Here is an 11,211-nt window from a genome sequence, read left to right as displayed (position 1 = left end):
TTTATGCTAAGTATCCATCCATCTACTACAGAATTCAAGCAACATATCTTAATTTTATCTCAGCTGCTTCTGATCCCCAGCACTGTTAAATTGCACTTCTTTTATTACCCTGTGCGTCCTTCAGTTCTGAGCTTAATTACGGCTATTGACTGCTTTTTAATTTTTTAGTTAATAGCCCCAGTTTTTATCTGTACTTATGATAATACTTATTAGACAATAACTACCTGAAAGGAAAAGAAAACAAATTTGCTAATTTGCCTATTTAAAAAAAAAAGTGTTGTCCAGTAGCAGACTTCCTTCTACCTAGAATACTTGTCCAGTTGGATTCTTCACTCATAGTGAAAAGGTTCAGAACATCTAGAGACCTACAAAAAAAGCCGTAGTGCTTTTGCAAGGCAAAACTTAATGAATTCAGAAAATTTTATTTAAACACCTTCAATCACTTTTTCTATCTTAAGAACAGCAAATCCAGTTTAAGGTTCACTGGTTTGCACTCAGTTGTAACATACAAAAATATTTAGTCAAATATTCTATGTACACTAGAAATATATACATGCTTAACATGTGACACTAACATGCCCTCCTTATGTAACTGTCAGTACTGGAAAAGAGGGACAAAAGTCCTAGAAAATTTAGTTTCTGGCAGAGAGCTGTCCCTTTCCTGCATCAGGTTTAAAAGACCCACTCAAAGTAGATGGGGCAGATTTTCTGTTTGCTTTTAAAATGCAGCAAGAGCAAACGAAATAAGTGACAGACAAATAGAGAGGGGGAAAGGTGCGTTTAACAAGTGGATAGTTATTGAAGGTGCCGTTGATTCAGGTGCTTGCTGGCTTGTTCTTCCATTTGCATGGCAAGAGTTAGTTCCTCTAGAGTCTCTGTGGAAAGTGAAAAAGGGAAAAAAACAGGCAAGTGAAGTCCAGATTGTAACAGAATTCAGAAAAAGGATAAGACATGCAGAGCAACTTGCATCTGTTTCTATCCAACAAAATATATACACTGTTTAATGTTCTGCTTTAATGTAATTTCTGAACATATTGAAATTTGTGTAGGCTCACAGGATGGCTTTACTAAGTAGTTTCTTGAAAGCAGAACAGGCCTTTTTGTTTTCTACTGGAAGAAAAGAACCCTCTGTGCGGCCCACATGGAGCTTCATTAAATAGAAACAACTGGGCTAGGACAAATGGGGATGAGAATGTTTGTCTTCCCATACACATCTGGAATACAGCGTACCTCTGTGTTAGAATAGTGAGACTCTCACAGGTACGGCAGCATGGGGTTTGTCCACTAGCACTGCAGGTGTAAGTGGACTCTGGGAAATGTATTTTCATAGGCTTTACTTTTTCAGGTGTTAGATATACCAAGTTCATCTTTTGTAATGGAAGCAAAATGACTGAAAAAAATTAACTCAGCTGCACCCTGCATATAAGACAAATGATACACAGATGCTCAGTATTCTTCCTAATTTAAAACTCTTCTTCCATTTCTCACTCACTAACTCCTCACTAACTCCTTCCCTTAGTTTGGCAGAAGGCAATCTTTATATTTATTTTATTATACCTCTCCTTCTTTCATTCTTATATCTGTTGATTCTATATCTATCTTGAAAATAGTATTTTTACTCAAGCCATTTCAAGCTTCTCAATAAGAGCTACGTTTAAAGACACAAAATATGTAATTTCTGGACCATCGGTAGCCTGTACACTTTTCTTACTGTTCATGTACTAGAAAAAAGAACATCAGCTCAGCGTCCTCTCTGGGAGGATATGACAGTCAAGGACAACAGTGGACCGGTCAGTATTAACACTGAAGTAGGAAGGCTTATAAAGGTATTTTCTACCTTCAGCCAAAGGGGGGAAAAAGTAGAAATTCTGCTCCTGTTTCTCAACAGCATACTACCAAAATTCAGCACCATTTCTGCATACATTTAAAAAGGGGATTCAAGGCCACATGCAACTTCTACCCATCCTGTGTTGAACTAGCTGGGGGGAGGTAAGTGGCAGAACATCTTTGAATTATCCATTCCCCCAGGTATTGTAAGTCCTATAGACAAAAGTCTCTGCCTAAACTGCAAACCTTGAAGCAAAGGAGAATGGCAGACAGCTTCCAAATCTTCCTAAGTTGGAAACTGAAGATTAATTCAAGGACTACTGTCTGCAAAACACCCAAGATGAGCTTCACTTATACTTTAAGAGAAAGGGGAAAAAATAACAACCTGATATGACAAAAAGCTGTATCTTCCCCTGCATTCATTGTGCTGGAAATTTTCTGTATCCCTTGTACTGTGTCACACTAAGTTTAAGTAGGAAAATTCTGATGGGCACATTCTCTTGGTAAATCAGAACAAAAAATATGCCCTCCTTACTTTCCCAGAGAACCTTAGTTTTTACTGCTCCTTTGCCACTTTAGCGAAGAGCTAAAGTTCCTCCACAGCAGTTGCATCTCTACTTTATTCTACAGTGCTTAGCATGCAATTTGCAAAATATAGCAGTAAAGCTAAATTAACAACAGTTCAAGATGATGCTGCCTTTGTACCTTTCAGACCGAGGAAGCTTTTGGATCCTTCATTTATGAAGCATTGAGCTTGGTACACAAATGCCTCTAGGTCATATTCTGGTTGTTCTGCAATGTCCAGGAGATAGTTACAGTCATTCATTTTCTGGATGCAGAATTTAGGAGAGAATTGGGATGGCTTTGTGAGATAAAATGAATTTCCTTCATTTACTGAAAGGGCAAAAGTTAGTGAAAATATCTGCCAAATTAGCAAGAATATGTGAGACACTCTTTGTTTATAAGCATCATTCCACAGGCATAAGCAGCTATTTTATTATCTATAGCACAATACTTCAGAAATATTAGCCAATTCAGAAAACAGAATCCTATGGAGTTTTGAGTATTCAAATATACCTCCCTGACTTCCTTAAGTTCTTCTATTGCTTTCTCTTCAAGTTCATTAATCCGGGTGAGAGCTTCACGAAAACTGGACAGATGAGGAGACAGCTCATCTTCAGAAAGCTGCTATTCACAAGGAAAAATATTAGTACAACTGCACCAGGTCCTCTTTCCCTAAATAAATTGATCTTAAGCTATGAACATACATACTTCAAGAAGATGGTCTGATTCTTCTTTGCTAATCTCAAACTCTTCACTCTCAGTTTCCATACAGGTCTGTGCCTCTCCAGCTGTTCCACTGTTGGGAAGTTCCTTCACTCTGGGAACAGAGCAGAAGGCTTTCAATACAAGTCTGATTGTTGAAATAAAGAACTCAGAAGCCTGATATATAACACAGATAAGAAGCACTGGACTAGTAACTCAACTTTTGTTCTTATGTTACATATGAACAAACATCCTGCCCTCATTTCTCCAAGTAGGACAACATGGACTGAGCTGAATGGAAAATCTTTATCTGATGCAGGGAATGTAGGGAATCCTCAACTTACAACCACAATTGGGACTGGAATTTCCTTTGCTAAGCGATGCAGTTGTAAAGTGTGATGTCATGTGACCACATCGCTTAGCAACAGCAACCCTGGCACTCCCCATTGCCATTGTTAACCAAATTCCACCAGTCGTTAGTCAAGGACCCACCCCAATCCAAGCCATTCTAGACTTGGTCCCTCCTTGCCCCGAGCCTTGGTTTTTCCAAGGTAAGGGACTGCTTCCCCTTCAACTCCCTCCAACTGCCTATTCCCCCCCATCTCTGCCCTTTTGCCTGCCCTGCACCGTACCTTGTGGGGTGGCAAGCAGCCCCAGAACTGCACAGTTCTGGGGCTGCTTGCCACACTGTGGTTCAGGGGCTGCTTGGCATACCGTGGCTCTGGGGCTTCTTGCAGCTCCTGAGCTGCAGCACAGTGCGAAGCTTCAGCCACCCCAGCCCAGTTCAGCAGTGCGGCACAAAGGGGCTTCTTGATGCACTGCAGCTCTGGGGCTGCAAGAAGCTCCTGAGCCACAGCAGAGCGCAAGCCCTTCACAGTGCGAAGCCTAGCCCCAGCCCAGCAGTGCGGTGCAAAGGGGCTTCTTGGCACACTGTGGTTCTGGGGCTATAAGAAGCCCGAGCCACAGTGCAGCATGAAGCCCAGCCCCAGTCTGACCCAGCAGCGCAGCTCTGGGGCTGCAAGAAGCCCAAGCCACAGCACAGCACAAAGCCCTTCATAGCGCGAACCCCAGCCCCAGCATGGCGCAAAGGGGCTTTTTGGTGCACTGCAGCTCTCAGGTTGCAAGAAGTCTGAGCTGCAGTGCAAAGCCCAGCCCCAGCACGGCCCAGCAGCACAGCGCAAAGCCACAGCCACCCCAGCCCAGTCCCAGTTGCCCTTGCCACCCTACACCTCGAGACCTCTGCCACCCTGCACTCTGCCACCCCAGCTGACCTTTGACATCTTGCTCCCACTACTGACAAGGCGTGCCTGGCCTGGCCCTTCGCAAGGCAGCTGCTGGCCATCTGAGGCCATCTTCCCCAGGTCTTGCAAGGACCTGGGGAAGAAAGCCTCATGCGGCCAGCAGCTGCCTTGCAAAGGGCCAGGCTAGGCATGCTTGGTCAGTAGCACGAACAAGAAGACAGTGAAGGTCAGCTAGGGCAGCAGGGGCCACGGAGTGCAGGGGGACAAAAGGACATAGATGTGGGGGGAGATAGGTGGGGCAAGTTGAAGCGCCCCTGTGGTCGTAAGTGCAGGTGTGCTGCCAAATGCCCAAATTTTGATCATGTGACCATGGGGGCAGTGCAATGGCCTTAACTTCAGGAACCAGTTGTAAGTCCATTCAGCACCGCCATAACTTCAAACAGTTTCTGAACGGATGGTCATAAGTTGAGGACTACCTGTAACTAGATTAGGCTTTCCTTCCCTTGTAAATTTTACTAGGAACAGTCCCAATAATCAGTTGTTTCTTCTTTTGCTTAAAGTTTACCTCATATAGCAAGTGTTTCCTGAGATTAGGTTAATACTGGAACATTTCTAGTCAAAATCAAAGGGGATTTTTGACAGGCATTTTGGTAGACTGCTTTTTGAGCAAGGAAAGGAAACCTAACCCATTTCTTTGTATCAGAAGCCTTAATGTTTCTCCCACCTGAACTAATTTAGAAATGGCAATCCTTTAAAAAAACATAAAACTCTTTTCCCATTTCGTCCCCTAGTTATGGTGAGATTTGCAAGTTCAGATATCACTCACCTATCAGCATATCGCAGGGTATTTAGTGTATATTCACAGGAACTCATGCCTGGGGAAATCATTGCAATCTAAAAGGAAACAAAATTTTTACCAGCTTGTGCTCAGCTCTCGCCTTTTGGCACAGCTGCACTCCCGCTAATCTACCTGCTTGTACTCTGTCACCTCTGCTTTCTTGACCTTATTTATAATGAAACATTAAAACTTTAGATTTTTTTTCAGAATAGTTACTCAGAATTTAGGGTCCCACAAACTTATAGGACTTTTTCCAGTTCAATATGCCCAGACTAACATCGCTTAAAGAACTTTTCAAAAAGAGTAGTTGTAACAGACAGATTGATGAAACCACACCATAGTTCTTCTTGCAGTTAAGATCGTAAGACCTCCTATACAACGTACCATACAAGTTCTGGAATTTGTTCCAATGAAAGAATCCCTCAGCACCTGAGTAAGTTTACTTTCCCGAAAAGGTGTATGTTGTTTATTCTGACCTAAAGCACGGATACATTCCTAAAAGATGGGAAAAGGAGCAAGGATAATAAGTTGCCCATATGTACAGAGCTGTAAGCAATCAGTAACATAGCGAGATTGTAGCAGCATAGGCCTCACACTAGTTAACAGTCCAGTACGACTTCTGCTCTTGCTGAGGCCAATCATACACCAACAATGCTATTATGTTCTATTCTGTACCTTTAGTGCCAGCAAGCTTTTGTTTATTTCGGCTGCTTCCATCCGTGTCTGACGATCAGCACTAGATGTGTCAGCACCTCTCTCATTGCCAGCTAAATCCACCAAAGAAAACTTGCCATGAAGCTTTCCTTTTCTGCGCAGAATAATTTGAAAGCAAGCATGTGATCGAGAGGAACTGGAATTGGCAAATGTATGTCCAGATGTCCTACAATGATAACAGAATTACTGATTAGTGGCAGTCAATATGTTTTGGTTAGTCTTATGCACCATCCAAAAATTTGTTGTCATCATCATGTTATGATGTAGTCAATCAGATGCAATGTCCAAATTGCAGCCAGGGAGGTGGGGGGGAGTATGGAATTTAATTTCTTTTCAATCTTTCACTTTTAAAGTTTGAAGGGCCTCATCCTTAACTAGTCAAAGCAAGAGAATTACAGTCCTTCTCTGCTTCTGTGCCTGGCAGGCATTCAGAGCATCTACCAGGTAGAGAAAGTACCCATTCTCCTTTACTATGAACTCAGAGGGACAGGAAACCACAGTGGCTTGCCTCCACTACTGCTCTAAGTTTAGAGTGATTTAATTCACTGAAGCATAGCTTCCCTCTCACAGTATTATGAGCACAAATAATATTAATCCCTGCTAAAAATATATGACTGCACCAAATGTTCTGCATCCTTTATCTTTCTTCCCATAACTTATGCCCATCTTATCTAACCTCATATTTCAATTAGCGTTTCCACTTCCAGGTTTTAGTATTAAAATGTTAGCATATCATGACAGAATGTCTGTAAAAGATACTTAGGTATTCAAAGTGACACTTCTGTAACTTAAATGATTAAATGCTCTCTCTTAATCTCCCTTAATTTCCTTCTAATTCTCTTTACCTCTTCCTCTCAGGATTTTTTTTGTAGCAACCAAAATATTCTTAGGTTTAAAAAAATGTAGAAAAATAACTAAAATGTTTTGTATAGAAACATTAGTTTAAAATTTTGCTCATGCGGATTAAGTTTCCTTGGCACAAAGCTTTTTTTCATTTTAAAATGTAAAAACGCCTGTGCTATGGAATATCTCATGCTGTATATTAGCACTTAGAACCTAAGTGTTATGCCAAACCCAGCCTCTACAATTAAGAAAAACAAGAAGGAGATTATATAATACAATAGATGTGGACATGTTAACCGAACACTATAAACACTAAGCTAAAACACGGCCAGAAAAGCAACCAACCTGCAGGCACTTCCTATTTCAATCATTCGGATAACATCCTCAGCACAATTCACACGGATTTCTTGTAGGCCAACAACCTGGACCTGCTGTTTGCCATCCTCCAGCACTCGCAGCTTTGCTTTTTTGTTTAAAAGGTCAAATAACTGAATTAAGAAAGAACAAACAGATTCAACTAAGCATTAAAATCAGGACACTGAAATCTATAAACTGAAGCACTTGAGAAGAGCTCAAGCCTCTTCTTAGCTTTGTGTTGTAACTGACAATAAATTCACGATATACGTGGTGGCATAGGGGCTTAATGATGCTGGAGTTGCTGGCCAGAAATGGTCGACACTCCAGCGGTTCGAGCCCACCTCTGCATGATGGGGTGAGCTCCCATCACTTGTCCCTAGCTCCTGCCCACCTAGCAGTTCGAAAGCAGACCATCCGCAAGTAGATAAATAGGTACTCCCATTTTGGTGGGAGGAAATGCTGGCGGCGCTTTGTGTGGGGAGGCTGGAACTAGTGCTGGACCTGATCAGCAGAAAATCGCCGGACGCAACTGACACAATGGGCGGAAAAAGATCATCGGTGAAGAAAGCCCTGATGAGCTAACTCCCTTGCGACCGCTGCTAGCCACAATAGAGTAGGGCCGTAATTGAAATAGAGTAGGATTGTAATTGTAATTGTAACTGTAATTGTTAGATATTGTACTATGTGAACCCCCCAGAGTCCCCATTAGGGGAGATGGGCAGAGATAAATCCAATGTAGTAGTAGTAGTAATAGTAGTAGTAGTAGTAGTAGTAGTAATAATAATAATAATAATAATAATAATAATAATAATAATAATAATATGCAGCTTGAACAGTATTGTTAAGCCCAATAGATATCACAATTCCTTTCTTATTCTAATGATTCCTTCCTTGTGTAACAAGTATTGCTACCCAAATACCTAGCATGAACATGGATCTTCAGATCTAGTTATAGTTAGACAGAACTATATTTAGATGCTCGAAAGGCCTCCACTTATCACTAGGTTAACAACCCTGTGATAAAATTGTATCTACAAGCCCAAGTTTCATTTGCTAATACAGAAGGACCAAAGGCGCAAGCAAGATATGCAGCACTGCCAATTAAGTCTGGTAATTCATCCAAGCCAAGAGAAGTATCAACCCAGTCAATTCTCTAACAACAATACATTTCATATAAGAAAGACGTGAAGTCCTTTTTTGCACTAAATACGTATGGGCAACATACAAATATACATGGTCTCACCTTTCCATTATATATCTCAAAGAAGGTCACGTATACTTCTAGACCTTGGGCCCTATACCGTGGCTGATTCTGAAGGAGGAATACATCCTGTGCTAGTAAGAGAAAGAAAATGACAAAACGAGACTGTATCAAGCTTATGCACTTTCAGGTCATTGCCACAACTTCTTTCACAGTTTATGATGTGCTACTTTCAGCAGCTATATTGGAAACTATAGGGACGTTAGCAATCACACAATATTTAATTAACAATTTAACTAGTAACTTTGGGGAAAGTTAACATAGGCTTCTTACATCCTACTGTTTTTAATGTTTTTGCAGCAGAGAGCACAACCGTTTTGGACTATAGGCCATGCTTGGTCTTTGAACAGTATATCATGGGACCATACTCAAAAAAGTTGTTCGATCAAGACAAAACTAAACTTGTTTTAATTTAAATTTAGTTACATTCAGTTGACATGATACTCCCCATATATTTAATAGATCTCCCTCCATCACATTAGAAATTAAAATTTGGCAACAACTTTCATTGGAATTTTGGGCACTGTGTCCAAGACTTAATATTGGGGAGAGGGAAGCAGGTTGTCCAACATTATTAGTTCAATTTTTAAAATATTCCAATTGTGATAGTACATACATGCAAAAGCATATATTCCTTTTGAGGCCTTCTGTACTTTCCCAGAGAAGTCTCCTCCCATAGTCTAGAAAAGGAACATATATTACAAGGCAAAATCTTAACAGTTAAACAGGAGTCTCATTACCTGCAACACTGATTACTTGCAAACACACTAGAATTTAATTACTGCCAAGACCACCCACGTAATATCTTATTCGAAAAATACCTTTACACCTATTTTCTGTACAGAAATAAATGAAATTATGAGTATTTCAATTTGCAAATTTCAGTCATCACTCAAAAGTTCCTTTATATCTTGAAACAGAAACTTTGTTATACACACAAACATACTAATGCTAAGAATGCTACTAATCATACTACCACTGCACAGGAATGATAAATTAGTAAATAATTCCAAATACATGCCAATATATGTAATTGGCCTTCCATTTATCAAAACCTGCTCCCCCTCCCATACCAATACACTATGAACTGAAACTAGAACAGGCTACCCCTCCCTGATTCTACTAACTTCAGACTGATTTTAGCATGCTAAAATAAAATATTTTCTTGTTCAACTACAGATTGCCTAGACAATGCAAGCTATAGAAGAAAGAGCATACAAGTGAAGCACCCCTCTCTCAAAATCCGAGGCAGATATGATGAGTTTCCAAAGTTCCAATTTCAGCAGGTTTGCAAACTTACAGCAGAACAAACTACTGTAGAAGTAGCATATGTTTTTAAGCCAAGAATTCTTCAGATAAGCATTTAGAAGCAATTCAGACTACTTCTGTTTGATTCAAGTTATTACCTAATTCAGGGAAATGGGAGTTAAAAACATAATAGAAGCCAACACTCACATGAGTTTTTCCACTACCAGTTTGGCCATAGGCAAAACATGTAGCCTTCCCTCCTTCAAAAACAGTCTGCACAAGTGGCCTAGCAGTGAACCTGGCCAAGCATAAGGACAAAGGCAAAACATCAGTGAGTCAGTGAAACTATAAAAAGCAATCTGTAAAAAACTATCAGCAGGATTTATATCTCTTGTCAATAAACAGTGACACATCAAAATTCTAGACATTTTCAGGATCACAAGTGCACAAAGGTTAGCATTGTAATTATAGTTGTTTCAGTAAACATTCAAAAATGATTGTTATATACAGAGAAAGTAATATAGACATTGAAGAGCAGATCTTTCTTCTTATAACCAAAGTGAGGTCCATTGCCAGAAGCATCCTCCACTATGTATAGAAATCTGTCACTATGACACTCAAGGGGCATCAGTTAATTTCCATAACTCCTCAAGAAGCCTCTTAAACAGCTCTACATCTATGTCAAATCATGATTATGGAACTATGGTTTCTTGAAATATATTAGTTGGATCTTAATGGGAAGTTTGGTTCTATAGTTCTTTATGTAGAATTACTGCAAAATAGAGCTGTGCAAATGTTCAAACCCCTTCATGGATCACTGCCTTGTCGTGGCGAAGGGGCTTGCGTAACTCAGTGAAGCCATGAGTTATACCATGCAGGGCCACCCAAGACGGACAGGTCATGACAGAGAGTTCTTACAAAATGTGGTCCACTGGAGAAGGAAATGGCAACCCACTCCAGTATCCTTGCCAAGAAAACCCCATGGACAATGTTAAAAGGCTAAAAGATATGACGCCGGAAGATGAGCCCCTCAGGTCAGAAGGTGTCCAATATGCTACTGGGGAAGAGCGGAGGGCAATTCCAAGTAGCTCCAGAAAGAGTGAAGCAGCTGGCCAAAGCCGAAAGGACGTTCAGCTGTGGATGTATCTGGAAGCGAAAAGAAGGTCCGATGCTGTAAAGAACAATATTGTATAGGTACCTGGAATGTAAGATCTATGAACCAAGGCAAGCTGGATGTGGTCAAACTTGAGATGACAAGATTGAACATCGACATCTTGGGAATCACCGAATAAAAATGGACGGGAATGGGTGAATTTAATTCAGGTGACCATTATATCTACTACTGTGGGCAAGAAACCCTTAGAAGAAATGGAGTAGCACTCATAGTCAATAAGAGAGTGGGAAAGGCAGTAATGGGGTACAACCTCAAAAACGACAGAATGATCTCAGTGCAAATCCAAGGCAAACCATTCAACATCACACTAATCCAAGTCTATGCCCCAACCACTGATGCCGAAGAAGCTGAAGTTGACCGGTTCTATGAACACCTTCTAGAACTAGCACCAAAAAAAGATGTCCTTTTCATCATAGGGGATTGGAATGCTAAAGTAGGAAGT

General features: G+C 40.7%; 1 protein-coding gene across 6 annotated transcripts in view; it reads right to left on the bottom strand.

Annotated features, from left to right (window-relative positions):
- Positions 1-307: 307 nt before the first annotated feature.
- Positions 308-11,211, bottom strand: part of KIF2C (kinesin family member 2C) — a 32,012-nt gene continuing 21,108 nt past the window's right edge. For 2 of the 6 annotated variants that reach the window (XM_088153600.1, XM_088153602.1), the window contains exons 11-21: positions 9,803-9,893; positions 8,964-9,027; positions 8,330-8,421; positions 7,075-7,217; positions 5,848-6,052; positions 5,557-5,667; positions 5,161-5,228; positions 3,100-3,208; positions 2,905-3,015; positions 2,533-2,656; positions 308-875 (exon numbers count right to left, since the gene is read on the bottom strand). In XM_088153600.1, the coding sequence (XP_088009726.1) occupies positions 796-875; positions 2,533-2,656; positions 2,905-3,015; positions 3,100-3,208; positions 5,161-5,228; positions 5,557-5,667; positions 5,848-6,052; positions 7,075-7,217; positions 8,330-8,421; positions 8,964-9,027; positions 9,803-9,893 (1,198 nt within the window). In that variant the 3' untranslated portion in view covers positions 308-795. The remainder of the gene's footprint in view (positions 876-2,532; positions 2,657-2,904; positions 3,016-3,099; positions 3,209-5,160; positions 5,229-5,556; positions 5,668-5,847; positions 6,053-7,074; positions 7,218-8,329; positions 8,422-8,963; positions 9,028-9,802; positions 9,894-11,211) is intronic. The other 4 variants (XR_015798394.1, XR_015798395.1, XM_088153601.1 and 1 more) reach the window with 4 other exon arrangements.

Source organism: Python bivittatus, unplaced genomic scaffold (genome assembly GCF_059951505.1).
Source record: "Python bivittatus isolate LINGU-HERP-01145 unplaced genomic scaffold, Pbiv_v1 ctg000700_np1212, whole genome shotgun sequence".
Taxonomy (NCBI): domain Eukaryota; kingdom Metazoa; phylum Chordata; class Lepidosauria; order Squamata; family Pythonidae; genus Python; species Python bivittatus.
Note: the sequence above shows the minus strand (reverse complement) of the source record. Positions and strands in the feature narration are given on the sequence as shown.